A 17,940-nucleotide genomic window follows, 5' to 3' on the forward strand; every position below is an offset into this window, starting at 1 on the left:
TTAAATTGAATGTGAATTGATTTTTAAACTTTTATTATTTTCGTAAACGCGCACCCGATTTTGTTTTTTTATATAGTAATGTGTCAGTACGACGATGTACCTTTTAGATATTATTTCCTTGATAATGCATACCTGTAAATCAACGTACACTCATTAAAAAACTGCCTGATGATAGGTACTTATTTCACTTTCACGCTCTTTTCACTACCGTCATTAAAAATTGTGCGAAAAGAGGGCATTTTGGCTAGGGGATATTTTGAGGTGTCATAAGGGTAAATCGTTGATTACTGCACCCGATGCTAATGTATAGAAGGAAGCACTTTAAAAGTCTTTATTGTTATAAATGTGTCAGCTCTGAAATAAATTACGATACCAAAAATTATTATAATATTAATAATTTTTAATAAAATATAATAATTTAAATAAATAAAATAATTTACTAATAATTTTTAATATCGTAAATATTAAAAATTACTGGTAAATATTCGATTTCATTAATTAAAACAACCTACGTAATGTCTAAATGTGTAGAAAAAAATCCTCTCAGTTGGAGGAATTATACTGAGATTATCTTCGTTTCTGAAATAACTACGACGTATAAACGGCTGGAGAACGTTCCTCACGAATAGGCTATATGTCTTGATTTGAAATAAACACGTACATTATCCAAGATTATGAAATTTATTGCGATCTAGGTTTAAATTTTATAACATGTTGAAGGTGATGAAACCTAAGTCAAAATACTTTATTTTTTAATTTTTGGGCTAAAGTATTTATTTCAATATGGAAAAATTCATCGCCATCACGCTTAAATCTACGAATCATACTAATGCTTGAAGCTTAATGCTTATTAAAAACCCGGTCCTACGTTTTCATCATTATTAATTATTGTAGTTGTTTAATACGGTGCTGATTTTCTTCGCCCGTTCTTTATTAAGATCAGTTCATTTTTCTCGACTTTCACAACTGTTGCACAGCCGTAAAAGATTTATCCCTCGGGTAAAAGTTTCTAGTTATATTATATGATTTACCTTCTCTTTTCCTTCTACTCATTATAATGGAAGGTCTAATTAAGCATATGTTGAGCATTAAATATACTTTCAACCTAGATTCGATGTAAGTTTGAAGTGATCATAAGGTATATATACATATACATATTGGGGTGGGGTGGTTTGGTGAAATTAGGTTCGCACCTGGTCCCGTTGAAGTGTCCCACGCTGACGAGTCGGTACACCTGTATCTCGATTCGCTGGTTTCGATCGGCGAGGAGCAGATACCAGCAGGATCCGGGGCCCACCAAGGAAGGGGACTTTATCTGGCCGAAGGACTTGCCGGACCGCGACTGCAGCGCACGCGCGTCGATCGTCATGTTGCACACTGGAATGAGGAAAAAGAGATGGTATAGTAAGAATAATTCCAGAGAAAGATTTAGTAAATAGAAATTCTTAGATTAAAAATAGCGTGAATCAACCCGTATGTACTGTTTGTAGGCTATCTTGAGGACAATAAGTGGTCAATACGAACACTCCATAGTACTTCAATGATGGAGTAATAGATCTTTTTTGAAATGAGTATTGCATTTTTTTTGTACCAACATCTCTGATATCACTAATGTTTCCGTTGTCAACGCCACCACATTCTTAGATGCTGACGCTAATACTCAAATATTATTTGAGAAGAATAGATACTGCTTTACACTGTTATACTTTTGCAGTTGCTTCAGTGATTGGTAGCGTGTACTTACTTGATTAATTATCGATTATTTGTTGGTCACAGCTTTCCAAAATGATGCGAAAATTCACCGTGTCTAGTCTCGGCATACTTAAATATTTCCAAAATTACTCTTGAATTCATGCATCACACTTGTTAAGTTGAATCGATTATGCAGTAAGTGCTGAAGATTCGCGTATCATTATGTTTGCTTGATATCCATCTCCATCCATTTAGTCAGGTTTGGAGGATTAATTTTAGTTTAGGTGATGTCATAGCCATGAATGATGACAGCTTACCTTTTCATTTTTTGTAGCTATTGTGAAAACGGATTGCTATGAAAATGATAAATTAAGGCTTTTTCGTATGGTTTTAGGGCTACAATACGAGCAACATTCTGATTAATTTTAGATAATTGTAACCATTTAAGCTAGGATTCAAGAATTTGTATTAATGGTACAGCGGAAACAGTATTTTTACTTTTTAATAGTCCCTATGCAACTGTTTCAAGAGAGTGGGTTGAGTATAAGTATGATATAATTTCACAATAAAAATTGCAAGAGTCAGTTTAACGTAATCATGTGTTGATGCCTGTCTGTATTTTTAACTGTAAGAAAATCTACTCCTCTTAAATAAAGCAATTTTGAATCGCGTTTATATGCGCGTAATAATATCATTTGTGCTCATTACTCATCATTCATTGTGACATTTTTTATCTCCCCAATATCAGTTCCGTTTGTGAAATTATGAAAAAAATTGTCATCGGCAGAAAAAAATGTAATGTCGAAATTTGTGACCTCCATCGAGTTTTGAAAATGAGAATTTCTGTGGAAGAATGCATTGTTTTTATTTTCTCAAATTCGCTGGAGTGTTCATAATTTTTTATCATATATAGATTCACACCGGACGCGAGCGTAGATAATTGGTCATTATTGCGAGAACAAGCCCCCTCATCCAGATGGGATATATTTCACGGTGCTCGGTAGTTCGCTGGTATTACCTGCAGAATTGAACGTAGAGGTCCAGCGTTAGGCACTCCTTTTTATGGCATGTCGCTTCAAAAAAAGTAAAGAAAAAAATGAACCAATGTGTCGATGGATTCTGTGCGTTACGAGAGCGGGAACTGGGCCATAAATGAGATTTAATAATAAAACAATCCCTGTCAACATCATTTCCTATTTGCATTCTTTTCGATGCGTCGCCATCGACGTCAATATGGATTGTTGCGTAAGAGACGGGAGGGAAAGAGAGACCATGGGAGAGAGAGAGAGATAGAGAGAGAGGGAGAGAGCCGTAATGTCCGACGACCCGGTGTGTAGTCCGTTAATTGAGACTTATTTGTTGGGCGGGGGAGTTTTTGTGTGTCACGGAAGGGGTATGACGGACTATATCTCTCTGTCGTTTCATTCCTTTTTATTCGAGCAAGGCTTTATGTTTGAGTGGGCTGGATGGGTGGATTTTCGCCCCCCCCCCTCCGTCCCCCAGTGGCACTGCCGGCCCTAATTGCGAAAGAAGGTCGCTTTCAAGAGAGACGCAGGGCGCATGCGCGTCGCTGCATTCATTTGGTGGTGTTCATTCTCATCTGCCCAGGGGTTACCACGGTGATATTGCCTTTCGGATTCGCCTCCGCCCAGTTCAGAGATCATGGGGAATGTCTACCTGCGTACCGAAAGGGCCTTGCTTCTCTCTCTCTCTCCTTTGTGCGCTAATTCGCTATGTCGCCCATATTTGCGAGTGCTGTACGGAACCGTCTCTAGGGAACGTTCAAGTATTACGTAAGGGCATTTTTGTCCCCTCTTCCCTAATGTGTGAATTTACCGGACCGCTTCCCTCCGCTTTTTCTTGCGTAAGTTATTAGGATTTATAAAATTGTCTTCATATCAAGAATGCCCAATATTTTATAATATATTTGACATTTTTCATTAGAATTGACACGTTGCTACTATACTAAATGGCGATATTAAAGAACCATCGCAATTTTTTCAGTAAATACATTAAATAAAATTGTAAGTACACATAACCCTATGCACTATATATGCGTCCTGTATGATGTAGCATAATTTTAATTTGAGCTTCAAACTAACTGAAAGCTCTTTCGATCACAACTCCTTCATACACTTGAGAGCAAGGTCTTCCTGTCTTAGATAAATAATGCTGTGACAACACCTCCGAATTGTCAGCAAGAGCAAGCGAACTCGATACCCCAAGGAGTGCCTACAGCACACTCGAACGTCCTCTAAGATGTGTGCTACGCTACTCTGGCGTCGCATCAATTACGTTCCACTCTGACTTCCATGCTGCTGCTCCGTCGTGAGATTAGAGGCATTGTTTTTTTTTCCTTTTTGGAATTGGTAAATACGAGATTGCAGTGGACTGTGCACATGATTTATCTTTTTCCTTTTCATTGTTTACTTTTTCTGCGAACCCACTCGTTTACTAAAAATTCTTAACTTCGCATAGGGATTAGGACGATTAAGTTCACGTTAAGAATCACAACAACTAAATAGCTTTGATGTAAACCAACCAAAATAATTTAGTGTATCTTTCCAATTCATTACATTCGGTCAAAAGTGGTAATTTTAATTGCAATTGATGTTAGGTCAATAGATTAACACTTTTAACATTATGCCAAAGTATTAGCCTAGAAATGCGAGAAAATATGAAATAAAAATAATATCTTGCGCTGGAATTAATAATTGCTTTACGCTATTATGTGAATACTACAAGCTATAATTGACTGAATGCATACTATGAGACATTTATAAGGGAAGTTCTAAGAAGTAAGGGAATTTATATCATATTTTGATGGGTCAATATAAAAAATTCTATCAAAGAATTTAGCTGAAAGTGCTATGGTGACGGTTTTTAATATTGTTGACGGTTTTTAACCATTATTGAGGTCTAGATGTCATAATTATGATTAATAATATAAAAGATGATTCTTGGACATTATATCGCATCCTAAGCTGTATTGTCGTCTATGTTTCTGACACACGCAGTAGTAAGCCTCAATTTCAAATTTAAGTTTTCTACTACTATGCTGTTTTTTTATTACACTGTACGTGGTCTGCGCGCATTCAATTAAGTACATTACCTGTTTATCTTTGTAAAATATTTTCAGCATAAAGTTGTTTAGAATTTCATATTTAACCGAAAATAAATTTCAACTGCTCTTGTGTGGAATAATATTTTTAATTTAAATGTTATGCATTGAAACATTCTCCACTGAAATATAATATATCTCGTTTAATTTACTTTATATAATAAATTAAATTACATAAAAATATTTTCCCGAGTTTCTAGTACCCATTGTGAATGTGCTTAACATCAATTTAATTGTCATATAGTGTTTCTCTAATTGCAGTCGAATCGTGATTTCAATTTCCATCTGCTCAAAATGACAAATTAATGTGATATAGAGAATTTTTGCGGACAGTGCACAATTACAGTACTTATAAATGAAGAGGAAAATATCCCATCGTTTTTGTATAACATGTTCGAAAAATATGTCCATCCAAAGCATTTCTCGGTACTGTCATGGAATTGTCATGTGTGAATGTATTTAAAATTCCAAATAAAATAGGAAATTACGCTAACCTTTTGCAGTTAAAATATAAGTGCCAGTTTCGCTTTTCGGCCTGAATAATATTAAATTGTATTAAATGCAGTGGATTAAACGTGTGATTTCGCATTTTTTGGAAACATAATAGTGTTTTTATGATTTTTTCCGTTACGTTATTATGTTAAGTATGTATTGATGGCGTAGAATTGGTTTAGGTCCTTTTTGGTAATAATATTCATTAGTATTTGTAGTGAGATGCGAATCAGAATAAGTATGTCTATTTCGCAGAGTTTTCCAATTTTAATCATATACTCTTTTTAGTAAACATAAAGACTTTCTCTATTTCCGATTCTCGTATCTTGTCTCCCGAAGTAGGTATAGCAAATATTCTTTGTGAATTGTCTACCATGTGTCACTCACACTTAGGACTATATCCAGCCCTTTAATTATACTGCAGTTATTTATGCGTTTATTCTTTCCATTTTAATATACTACTGAGCACCCAAATGCCGGTGCAGTTTTTTAAAATGGATCTTTCTTTTCTTATAACTGTCCAGTGTGAGTTCTTAGTAAAAGAAGCTAAGTCGTAGTTTTGTTGGCGTCTTTTTATGTGGGCAGGGTAGTTGCATAATGGGCTGAAATAAAAGAAGCTGGCCAAAACCTCAGTAATGATTTTTTATGCGAAAGTTGAAACTATGCTTGTCGTTGTCAATACGCTGGTAAGTATAATGGTACCACTCGATTCGACGATCCTCAAGAACATTTGATAACAGAGAAAAGAGGTGAAATTGCCATTTAGTGTTGTGTCTAAATGAGAGATTCCAAAATAAGTTTATGTGACTATTTCATTCAAGTTCATGAAAACATCGCATGTACTTAATATTCTGAGACATGATTGATAATTTCTTTCTCGTTTTCTACTTTCCTTTTATTTGCTTTTATTTACATATGTAGGTAACTGAGGATTAGACATATTGGAGATTTTATTAAAACAATCAAAATTCATCAATCGTATTCTTTAGCCAAATCATCAATGCCGACCAAGAGTAAGTTTAACTGGGTAACATTTATGCGCCGAGGAATATATATTATAAAATGGCTGCAAAGTATCGAAAGGAGTCTACCAAAATATATGAGGTAAGGTCGTGCGTACTATTGTTACGAATAACGTTTTCTCTGCTCCAATATTTTAACTCCATTCGCTCGCTGGCTCCCCTTTCGCAATATATTTTCGTACTCTCCGATTTATAAAAGCACTCAAAGTGCTTTTAATTTTTCAGCGACGTGAATCCGCGCCATTCACGAAGACTTTTAAATCACGAGCGAAGCGTAAAATTGCGTCGATCCTTTCACTCTCGAATCGAGGTGCCATTCGCGTGTTTTTGGCGTCCGAACTGAAATGATTTCGCTCCTATTAATTGGTCTATTTCGTTCCCATCGCCCAGTGGCCTTGGAATTCCGTAATTGAATGTTCCTTTACGCCAAACCTGCGAGCGAGCGAACGGCAATTTGCTAAGGAGCCAACGGCTCGTGAATCCATTCTGGGGTATGCTGTTGCGTTGACACATCAATCTGATGAAAATAGTTTGTCGAAACAGAAAAGTTTCTCGGGTTTTCCACCGGTTGATGTCGTCCATGTCTCCCGACGTTTCGATCCGCGACTTGCTGATCATCCTCAGGGGATCTTCCGAATGCCACATTCGGAAGATCCCCTGATCCACATGATACATGGACGACATCAACCGGTGGAAAACCCGGGAAACTTTTCTGCAACTGATACGCCGGGGAAACCTAAGATCATACATCAGTTTGTCGAAACGTTTAGTAAATAACTAGTAGAAAAGTCGTGTACAATTGTGGAGCAATCTTTTTAAAATTATATTCATCAAAATATTAATGCTCATCGGCAAAAATCTTGAAAACATATTGGCACAGCTCTCCACTCCATTCTCGTATCAGATAACCTGTTTATCTTCTGTTTCACATCTGAAGTCGATATATAAATGCAGTAATAGAAGGATCAACAACTTTGCTATTTCCACATAGTAATTTATTGACACCGGCCATTTATTCGTTACAGAGTAACATTATCAAGGTGAAAATTCAGGTAAATTGACAGTATATATAGCAGAAGGTTGGGTAGGGAAAATTACCGGGAGTTGGTTAGGGGGAGGTAAGGGTTGGGGTTGGAGCTGGGTTTAGCGTCACTGTGGGTGGTGTGGGTCGATGGATAAGGGGAAAGTGGAGGAAATATAAAAATGCACTAATGTGCTTTTTTCTTGTAGTAAGTGTTTCGAAGCAAATTAACCGTCTAACTAACTATTTCTATAGAGGATTCTTAGAAAAATCTTTTATCACAGATATGTGAGATTTTTATTCTTAAGAATGAAAATGCTCACCAAACGGTACTAAGTTGAGGGACATAGGCAAGTAAAAATACCGGCAATGATACTGTGAGACGTTATAATTATTTATCGCTGATATTCTAGCATTGTTTTCTTTATAGAATTCTGTGCAAATTAGGTATTGTTTAAATATGCTACCGATTTTTGGGAGACGTGTTTTACCTGAAGGTATATCTAATATTGCCATTTGTGTACTTGCTTTGAGTATCTTATTACTTATCGGGGATACTCATAATATCTGTACGTTTGCTTGATACGCATGCAAAATGTTGAAGTAAGATAATGAAGAACTGCGCAATTCACGTCGTCCTAATGGAGGCTCACTTGCGAATCGAAAAACTTTTGTAATAAAATAAACCATCGAAAACTCTCCGTGGAAGTCCTTTTTGTGGACTGCGGTTCGTAATATCACATCGGAGGGAGAGCGGAGTCCCTCGGGCGGCCTATGAAGGAATTGACCCAAGGAAGAGCCAAGGTATTTACGTGTTGAGGGAGGGAATGAGTTTGGAGGGAAAACAAGTTAGCGATGGACACGACTCGAAGGGTGGAAGTTGATGGAATGAGGGTTGGGGGAGGGTCTAGAAGGGTGGAGTGGAAGAGGAAAAGAAAAGAAGTGAGAAAGATAAGAAAGGGGAGAGAGAAGAAGTCTCTTCTTGTGTCGTGCGCGTCGCCGGATGGACGGTGGCATATTGTGGGCGAGTGTTAAGACGTGTGGGAAAGAGAGGTGATCTCAGAAAAAGGGGGCGTGCCCATCCTTAGGTGGGGATGCTGAGGGGGGTTACACGCCATCTCGTGCGTGTGACATACACGTAACTACGCATATAGCGCAGTTACTTGAGGTATCTTTAGTCACTAGGCGAAAATTTGTGGAAATATTCACGTTACTAACTCTCTAACTACAAGATTTACTATGGGAACTCAAAAAGTCACTTCGTGGATACCGCTATTACAAGACTTTTTTGACCGAAGAGTGCCATCTAAATCATAAACCACTGTTATAAACAGTTACACCACCGTTAAACCACTGTTACATCACCGTCAACCGATGTATTTCTTACTAAAGAATATATGAAGCTGGTTAGGCTATTGCGTGTCGCGTAGCATGTCTAAGGGGAGACTTATCTGACTTTTGTTCTAGTGGAAATGTTTCGTGGGAGGGAGGGAGGGAGTGCTGGAGGATGGGGAATAAAAGACGTCGTGGAAAGTGCGAAAGAAGAAGAGAGAGTAGGGTGGGCAGACATATCCCATGGAGGCCATTAGAGCCACACACGCTCTTTCGACCAACTTGGTTCCCTGGGACTCTCTAGTGTTTCTCGTGATTATGGGGCGAAGGGGAGAGAGTACTGCGAACGCCTCCACCCAAACGCACCCCTATCTCTCTCTATCTGTCTCCCTTTCTGTATCTATTCCTCTCCCTCACCCCCGTCCTTCTTTTCACTTCATCTCTCCTTGCACTAAGCAGTCGCATGCATCGGCCACTTATCCACGAAATCACAAATCTAGGGCACTTGATGCTTCTATTTGCCACATGATTTCCACCTGCGATCATTTTCCATTTTCTTAATTAATGTAAGTGCACCCAATGACTCGGCACCTTTCTTCCCACTTCCCATTCCACCTACCCCATTCCTTGCTTGTCCTATACCGCTTTATCAGCTCTCCCCCCAACCCTTCTACCTACCCACCGAGGAGTTGCTAGTGCATGCACAGCAGGAGAACTCAAGTCGCCTGTTCATGAGGTGAATGAGCGATGGCCAACGGGGAAGTCACGTGGTGACGCCGAGCGGCTGCGAAGTGCGCTCAAGAACTAGAGAGAGTCTTGGTGGATATACTGTATTCAATGGACGAGTAAAGCGAGAGTCTTTGAACCCTTTGTGTTGGCGTCTTAATTGGTTCCCTGATAACCCCTCGACGGACCCAGATGATCTAGCGACTTACATTAAAGTATTTTACCAATTAAGATAGATTTCCATGGAGTGCTTGAGAATAATTCCGGGAGCCTCCCTTTCCATCATGCACTTCCCTCTTCAATTCACAATAAACCTACTCCCTTTCATTCTATCTAAAAATTCTATTCTCTTTCTTCCCCTCCCCTCGTTTGCCCTACATTCTTCCCTCTAACACCGTTTTCAACATCCACTCCCCGCTACGTACTCGCTCCATCCATACCATCTGTCTCCTCCGTATCTCATCTAAGAGCTGCCTCTCCTCAAGCACCATATCCAGCACTTCGTCGTTCCTCCTCCTCTCTGTCCACTTCACCTTCTCCACACCCACATCTAGAATGCATCCAATCTTCTCTTTTCCTCCTTCCTAAGTGTCCACGTTTCTGCGCCATAAAGAGCCACACTCCAGATCAGACTCTTCACTAACCTTTTCGTTAAATTTCGTAAAACTTCTCGGAAGCTCCTCATTTGCCATTTGAGCTGGGAATAGACGGAATGGGGATTGGGTAGGTGCTACACGTCTCGTGAGTTGCCAACGCAAAATGACTTGCTGAAAAAACCATTCCAAGAGGGGATCGCGTTCATGTGGTGGCCGGTCTTCCCACCCCGTGGGCCAGTGGGAATTTTCAGAGCCTGCTTGAATGTTTTCTGGAGGACACTTAAAGAACCACGCTCCGTCCGTCGGATGGGACGTTTCACCGTGGTCCTCTTGGCGTCTTTGTTGAGAGCAGGCTAATGCCGACGCCAGGTTTTTCTCCTCTCTTCCATCCCAACTATTTCATCTTAGTGCAAGTGACCTTATCTGTTGGTCACCTCCTCCAAGTACCAAACGAAAAAAAAAACACCTGGAAAAATGCGGGATTTTTTTAAATCGGCAGTTTCTTGTCATTTGCACTTACTCTGGCAATGTAATATTAATGAGCGCTACTAATATGTTCCCTAATCGCAATCAGTAGTATTTATTTGAGAATACTGGTAGAGATAAATGGGACATTTCAGCTAATAAACTTTTACCCTCATTTTAATTCCCTAAAATTTGTAAACACCATAATAAAACTCAAATAATAGTGCCTAACGAACTATACATGTTTTTGCATTAAGATTTCTCAATTACCTATGTTAATACCGAGATTTTATCAAAATTATTGTATTTTTTTGTTATGATGAGGTAGTTCGTAGACGGTGGGATGGATTCGAGGGAAAAAGGTTGGTGCGGCGGTACGGGGCACGAAGTGCTCCAGACTGCGGGTCGTGGCTCATGTCGGCGTCAATGATGCCACCTTCCGTGGATCTGAGGAAATTCTAGATTCCCTCCGGGATCTGAATTCCGAAGTGAAGCGGGTGGGTGGGACCATTGGAGTCGGCATTGAGCTTTCGATTTGTAGTCTTGTCCCGAGGATCGATCGTGGTTCTCTGGTTTGGAGCCGAGTGGAAGGCATAAACCAGAGGCTGCGTCGTTTCTGCACGGACATCGGAGCCTCCTTCGTGGACCTTAGGCCGGCAATCCGATCGTGTAGGATCCCTCTGAACCGTTCGGGAGTCCATTACACGGCCGAGTCGGCTAGTCGTGTAGCGAGTAGCATATTTGAGCACTGTAGGTCTTTTTTAGAGTAGAGAGTAGGGCAGAGTGTAGATATATTAGTGGGTTGAAAAATAAAGGGGTAAGTTCAAAACTTTTCACAGACAAAGATTCTTCCAGAAATGAGAATAGAGAAGTAGAGAGAAAAATCAGCGTTTCAGGTATTACATTTAAGCACGAGAAGCGTCAGTCGAGCAACACGTTCAAAGGCAGTCAAGGCTCAAGTCATTTTGATAGTGTGTCAATAAGACATGCATTTCCATTTATCAGCGGTATAGAGCCTGTGAATAGTCTATTCGACGAAAGCAAATCAGAATTATTCCCAAATCGCAATAATACTAGTTCCGAAGTTTTAATCGTGGCTGTGGTTAATTGCCGTAGTTTAAGAAATAAGATTCCCGAATTCCACCATTCAATTCATAGTACGAAGTGTAACGTAATTTTTGGAACAGAAAGTTGGCTAACAGATGATGATTCAGACAATGAGATCTTCCCAAAATCGTTCACTGTTTATCGGAAAGATAGAATAAATCGAGTTGGGGGCGGAGTTTTTATAGCTGTAAAGAATTCAATCGTCAGCCAAGCGATAACCGTAACTGAGACCAGCGTTGAATCTGTGTGGTGTTTAATTAAATGTCCAAAATTCAAAACTATTTTATTATGTTCGTATTACAGACCACCTAACTCAGATATAACGTCAATGTTGGATTTTCAAAATCAAATAAACAGCGTAGCATCCAAGTATCCTGAAAGAAACTTGATTGTGGGTGGAGATTTCAACGTACCTTCTATAGATTGGGAGACTAATAGCTTCATTCCTGGTGGGAGGGATAAAGTGATCTGCGAGGCTTTATTACACACTTTCACATCTAATTCATTGTTTCAAATAGCATCCGCACCGAACAGAGGAGAAAATATTCTTGATTTATTAGCGACAAATATACCACATCAGGTAATAAACGTTGGCACTGTCGAAGGAATAAGTGACCATAGGGTAGTAACTGCAAAGTTTTCTCTAAATACCGCTGTAAACTTTAAAAAAGAGCGTAAAGTTTTCATTTTTAAAAGAGCTAATTTTGATGGGTTCAAGAGTCATATGAAAAATGCTTTCCCCGAGTTTCAAGAATCAGTATTAAAGTTAAATGTAGAGAATACTTGGAAAGCTTTTCTTTCGCTCGTAACTTCGGGAATAAATAGCTACATCCCTAGTAAAATAGTAAAAGAAGGCAGCGAACCGAGATGGTACGACGCGGAAGTGAGAAAATCATTGAGGCGACAGAGAGCGTGTCATGCTAAAATGAAAAAGGTCAGCACGGATTTATCCGCTAATGAACGAGAGCTAATAATTAAAAAATATAGGATGACTAAAGCCGCCACGAAGGAAGCGTTCAGGAATGCGTTCACGAATTTTAAAAGAAAAACACTAGTAGAGCAGTTACAGGATAACCCAAAAGCATTTTGGTCATATGTTAGGGAAGTTCAAGGTAAACGATCTACCGTATGTTCGCTGAGAAACGACAATGGAGATGTGTTGACAAGCAGTTACGATAAAGCCAATTTATTAAATTCCTACTTTAAGAGCGTGTTCACGGAGCCTTCCGAAAACTCACCCGAGACCGATGACAATCCCTGTATTCATAAGATGCCAGCTATTGACATTAGTACGCTCGGAATAGAAAATATATTGAAATCGCTTAGTCCAAATAAATCACCTGGTCCAGACGAAATCCCTTCTCGCGTATATAAAGAACTAGCCTCAGAACTTGCCCCCTACTTGCAGTTAATATTCAGTAAATCCATCAAGCAACACGAAGTACCTAATGACTGGAAAATCGCTAATGTAACGCCTATATTTAAAAGTGGAGACAAGGAACAGCCATCTAATTACAGGCCGATATCTTTAACGTCCATCTCTTGCAAAGTCCTTGAACACATCGTAGTCAGCTCGGTAATGAAACACCTAGACGCGCAAAACTTATTAATGGGAAATCAACATGGATTCAGGAAAAGCAGATCGTGCGAAACTCAGTTAGCGCTTTTCGCCCACGATATTTTAGTCTCCGGGGAAGACAACATTCCAGTAGACGCGATTTTTCTTGATTTCAAAAAGGCATTTGATAAAGTACCCCACGGAAAGTTAATATTAAAACTGAAATCTTATGGTCTAGACGAAGATGTCATTTCCTGGATTAGAGAATTTTTGAGCGACCGCGTCCAAAGAGTAGTATTAGACGGTGCAGTCTCCAATGAGGTTAGAGTCACTTCTGGCGTTCCTCAGGGTAGTGTCATTGGCCCACTCCTATTCCTTCTTTATATAAACGACATTGGCGAAGTAGTGCAGAGTAAGTTACGATTATTTGCAGACGACGCTGTAGTTTACAGAGAAATTCGTTCCAGCAAAGATATAGATGAACTAACGAATGACCTTGCTGCTATCCAAGCTTGGTGCGATGCTTGGCAGTTAGAATTAAATTTGGAAAAATGCGTCGTAATGAATTTCTGGAAGAAGAATAACTCCCTACAGCGTAACTATGTCATTCGGGGCGCGCAGTTAAAGGCAGTTGAATCTGTGAAATATCTAGGGGTTAGACTCAATAATGATCTATCGTGGAATAAACATATTCGAGAAATAACCGGTCAAGCTAATCGTAAAATGGGTTTTGTTAAAAGAATATTAGGAAAGTGCGACGACAAAGTGAGAGAAATTAGCTACTTTTCCCTCGTTAGACCACATTTGGAATACGCTGCCAGTGTTTGGGACCCTCATGAAAAAGGCTTAATAACAGAGTTAGAACGCGTCCAAAGAAGAGCTGCCAGGTATGTGAAAGGTCGTTACGATAGTCTTGTTAGTGTAACTGACCTCTTACATAAACTCGGATGGGAATCTCTGTCGGACCGTAGATTGAAAAATAGACTAAACCTTTTAGATAAATTCAAGAGCAGTGTCTTTTCTGACGAAGTTAACCATATCTTGCGGACGCCAACGTACTACGGAAGATCAGATCATATAAATAAAATAAGAGAGATAGATTGCAGAACAGACAGATTCCGAATGTCATTTTTTCCACGATCAATAAGAGATTATAACGGCAGCAATAGAACGCGTAAATAGATTGCATGACTTGTAGTGTAGCCTACTAACCTATGTAAAACTTACTGCATGTTTCTGAATTTCTATTCTATATTCTATTTCTAACAGCATATAGTAGTATAGTTTGTTATTATACGGGACGTTTCTTGGACGGTGTGGTGTGCATGTGGGAGTCCAAATGCATGCTGCATGCTGGTGATTGATCACCCCCTGCCAAACACCCTAGAGGTGGCTCGCAGGGTAATTTGTAGATGTAGATGTAGATGAAAAGGAACGAGAATTCACTGTAATCGGAGGAAAGGAAGAGGAAACTGATTGAGATGGAATAAGTGCGGATGGAGATTGTATTTGCGGGATACAATGACGAATGACTGAGGACGAGAAGGGGAGGGGGAGGAGAATAGTGGATATAAAAAAGGATCATTGGACTTATAAGCGAGGAAATGTATTAATATCAATCGCGTTCGATGTAACTAACCGATATTTTAAACTGTGATATTCCTAGCATAAAATATAATACCCATGTATTCATAATATTCTGGAAGTGCTTGGAAATAGAAGCATTGCTAGATTAAAAAGGTAAACTTTGTTGTATTCCAAAGAGTTGTATTAAAAGTTTTACCAGTTTTGACCTTTCTAAGTAAAATAAACAAACCTCTTCATAATGACCTGGAAAGGTCGAAACTCATTTAGTCTTTTAATAAATACACTGTGGAATACAACAAAGTTTACATATCATGTTTCGAACATGTTTCGATTCCGTAAGGTCACCTCGCAAACCATTAGTTGAACTTAACAAACAATGCCACTTTCATTTTTTTAACCTGCAAGTTTTGTATGCTATTATATTTCAGCCATAGTCTTTGCGTTATTTCCCTCTGAAATTTTTTCTCTGCAGTAATGTACTTATGGTGGTTCAAAAGATTCGATCAAATGAACGAGTCAATGAAGTGTAGTCATCTTGACGGCTCAACTAAGTATAACTACAAAGCTCGCATTCACGCACCAAAATATTCTCTCCTCCTTCCCCTCGTACGGAAAACACCTTTGCCTCCCCTTTCCACTCGCATTCTCCCACCCACGCACCCCTGCCATTCCTCCCTCAATCTCTCTTTCCAAACATCCCACTCCACTCTCCAAAGCCCAGCCACCGATGCCTCATCACGACCTTCGGCACCAACTCCTGGAAGTCGTCCCGCATGAGTGCCGTTCCCCCCCTCTCCCCGTTCCAACATCGCCCCTCCCACTCCACTCCCCCCACCTCCCCCTCATCCAAAAATACGGTATCCATGGCAATCGCCTTTCTTTTCGACTCCAATGATCTTCGGTCAACTCTTGTGTTTCGCAGTGGCACCTTGGGGGTGCCCGAAACTGCTTAACTATCGCACTGAAGTACGACCAAGGATGAAAAGCCCAATAACAATACATTCTGTATTTTGTTCGTGGTTATGATGAATGTTTTCATTCATTTCAGTCTCTTTCATTCATTCATAGCCATAGCTCCCATCCGATCTCGCTTAAATATATTTCATTGCTAGTGAAGCAGTACCTGCTACGTGTCGTTAGTCGTCGCAAATATCTTAGTGGAGGAATTGTAGACATAATTCAAACCAAGCAATCGCTTAAATTCTATTGATTATAAACTCAATACATGTTGATTGTTTTTCTCTGCGATACTAAAACACTGCCTGGAATTTCGTACAAAATAGAAATTTGATGGTTTAAGTACTCCTCGTTGTTAGATGTCTCGTTGTTTGTTAGATGTTTTTTTCAAGATCAAAGTTGCCTTGTAAGAACCAAGTCACGAATGGCATACTGAGCAGAAATCAATTGAAAAGTTTTGAATGAGAATTTTAACGAGGATATTTTTCATCGATGCCCTACTCTCCCGTACTGCGATCGTGGAGTATTGAGTTCTACTTAAATATATATCTTTCTTTTTTTTCAATATTTCAAGTCCAATCCGATTACAGGATTTTTTCTTCGAAAAGTTGTTAAATGGAGGCACATTAGACAATGCGGCCCTTTGTGGAGGGTTTAATCATGCAGTTTAAGCAGTTAGTAATTAGTTTATTTTCTGCTGACCTGGCTCTCGATCTTTGCCTGCGTGTCATTTAGCTGTTAAGTTACACCTTGTTCATTAAATTAATAATCCTTTGTGATATGCGAATGAATGCTTTCATCGTCACTCCCACGTCCTCCCGTAATTGCTCGTCAATCTATGCTGTAAACCTTTGGCTTCGCCACTCAAATAAATGGATGGCTTCATGACTCAGTCAGATAATGGAGGACACCACGCTAATCACTGTATGTACAGCTCAGAACGGTGACGTTCGACGAATTCATCCAAGTGCTCTTTCACACCAATGGCAGAATTAAACGGTAGCAGATGGTTTTTAGCGATAAGGCATCATGAGCGAGTGATTGGTGCAATTTGCGTGATCCAAATTATTGATTAGTAGTTTCGATCAGCGGTGAGATCCACCTCTAAATTCCTCGCGAGGGTGAATGCTTTCAAATGTACAGAAGAGAGGGAAGTGGTGGGGGTGTAAAATGAGTGGGAAGGGGTGCAGGGGTTGAATTGAGCACGTGGAAGCAAGAATGGCTAACATGACTACTACTGCTTAACTGATATATCGATGGCTAAGTTATAACAACCCGTATCTCAGAAATAGTAACTTTTCAGGAGAGCAAAAGAAACGATTTATATTTTCCATTGTACACTGAAATTTAAAACCAAAAATTCATAAAACTGAAAAAGAAGCATACATTTGCAAGCAAACACTTGATTTTTACTTGAATTTTATTTTTTAAATGTCATTGCAGATTGTGTAAGATATCTAAAATCAATTTGTCTAAAATCGGCCTAATTTTGAGATACGTGTTGTCATAACTTAGCCATCATTACGTGTGAATGAAATGCTGAGGCACATTAGACAATGCGGCCCTTTGTGGAGGGTTTAATCATGCAGGTTGCTCCTTTCCTCTCTGCCGCAAAAAGCAAGAGGCTTTCAAATTTGTTGAAAACGCTGGAAAAATGCTGGTGGCCGAGAAAATCTTAAAAGAAGCACATTAACGGATTCCTGAAATTAGGCACTTCCAGTCCCAAAATCGTTGATAGCGCAGTACGGATGTGCTTTCTCTGGGATTGTGCGTCGGCGCAAATATATGGCGATGCGCATATAGGCGGATCCAGGGGGGAGGGTCACGGGGGCACGTGCCCCCCCTCCCCAGAACCTCAAAAAATATGCAAGATTTTTAATACGGTTCCGTTATCATTGCGTTCGTTGTGTATTACGGGGTATCCTTGTGCCCCCTGGAAAGAAATCCTGGATTCGCCCCTGGCGATACAACACATTTCAGGAAGTGTCTGGAAATAGAAGCATTGCTACATTAAAAATGTAAACTTTGTTGTATTCCACTGAGTATTCATTAAAAATTCAACCAGTTTTGATCTTTCTAGGTCATTATGAAGAGGTAATACAAACCACTTCATAATGACCTGGATTGAGTCTTTTAATAAATACTCTGTGGAATACAACAAAGTTTACATATTGATCGATCATGTCTCGATTCCATAAGGTCACCTCGCAAACCATTAGTTTAATGAAGGAGCAGGCATTACAGCAAGGCATCGATCAGACCTT

General features: G+C 39.5%; 1 protein-coding gene across 4 annotated transcripts in view; it reads right to left on the reverse strand.

The window, feature by feature from the left end:
• Positions 1 to 17,940, reverse strand: part of LOC124158017 — a 740,388-nt gene that overhangs the window by 207,430 nt on the left and 515,018 nt on the right. For all 4 annotated transcript variants that reach the window (XM_046533161.1, XM_046533162.1, XM_046533160.1 and 1 more), the window contains one exon: positions 1,194 to 1,377. In XM_046533161.1, coding sequence (XP_046389117.1) covers positions 1,194 to 1,377 — 184 coding nt within the window. The remainder of the gene's footprint in view (positions 1 to 1,193; positions 1,378 to 17,940) is intronic.

Source organism: Ischnura elegans, chromosome 4 (assembly GCF_921293095.1).
Source record: "Ischnura elegans chromosome 4, ioIscEleg1.1, whole genome shotgun sequence".
NCBI classification, from domain to species: Eukaryota; Metazoa; Arthropoda; class Insecta; order Odonata; family Coenagrionidae; genus Ischnura; species Ischnura elegans.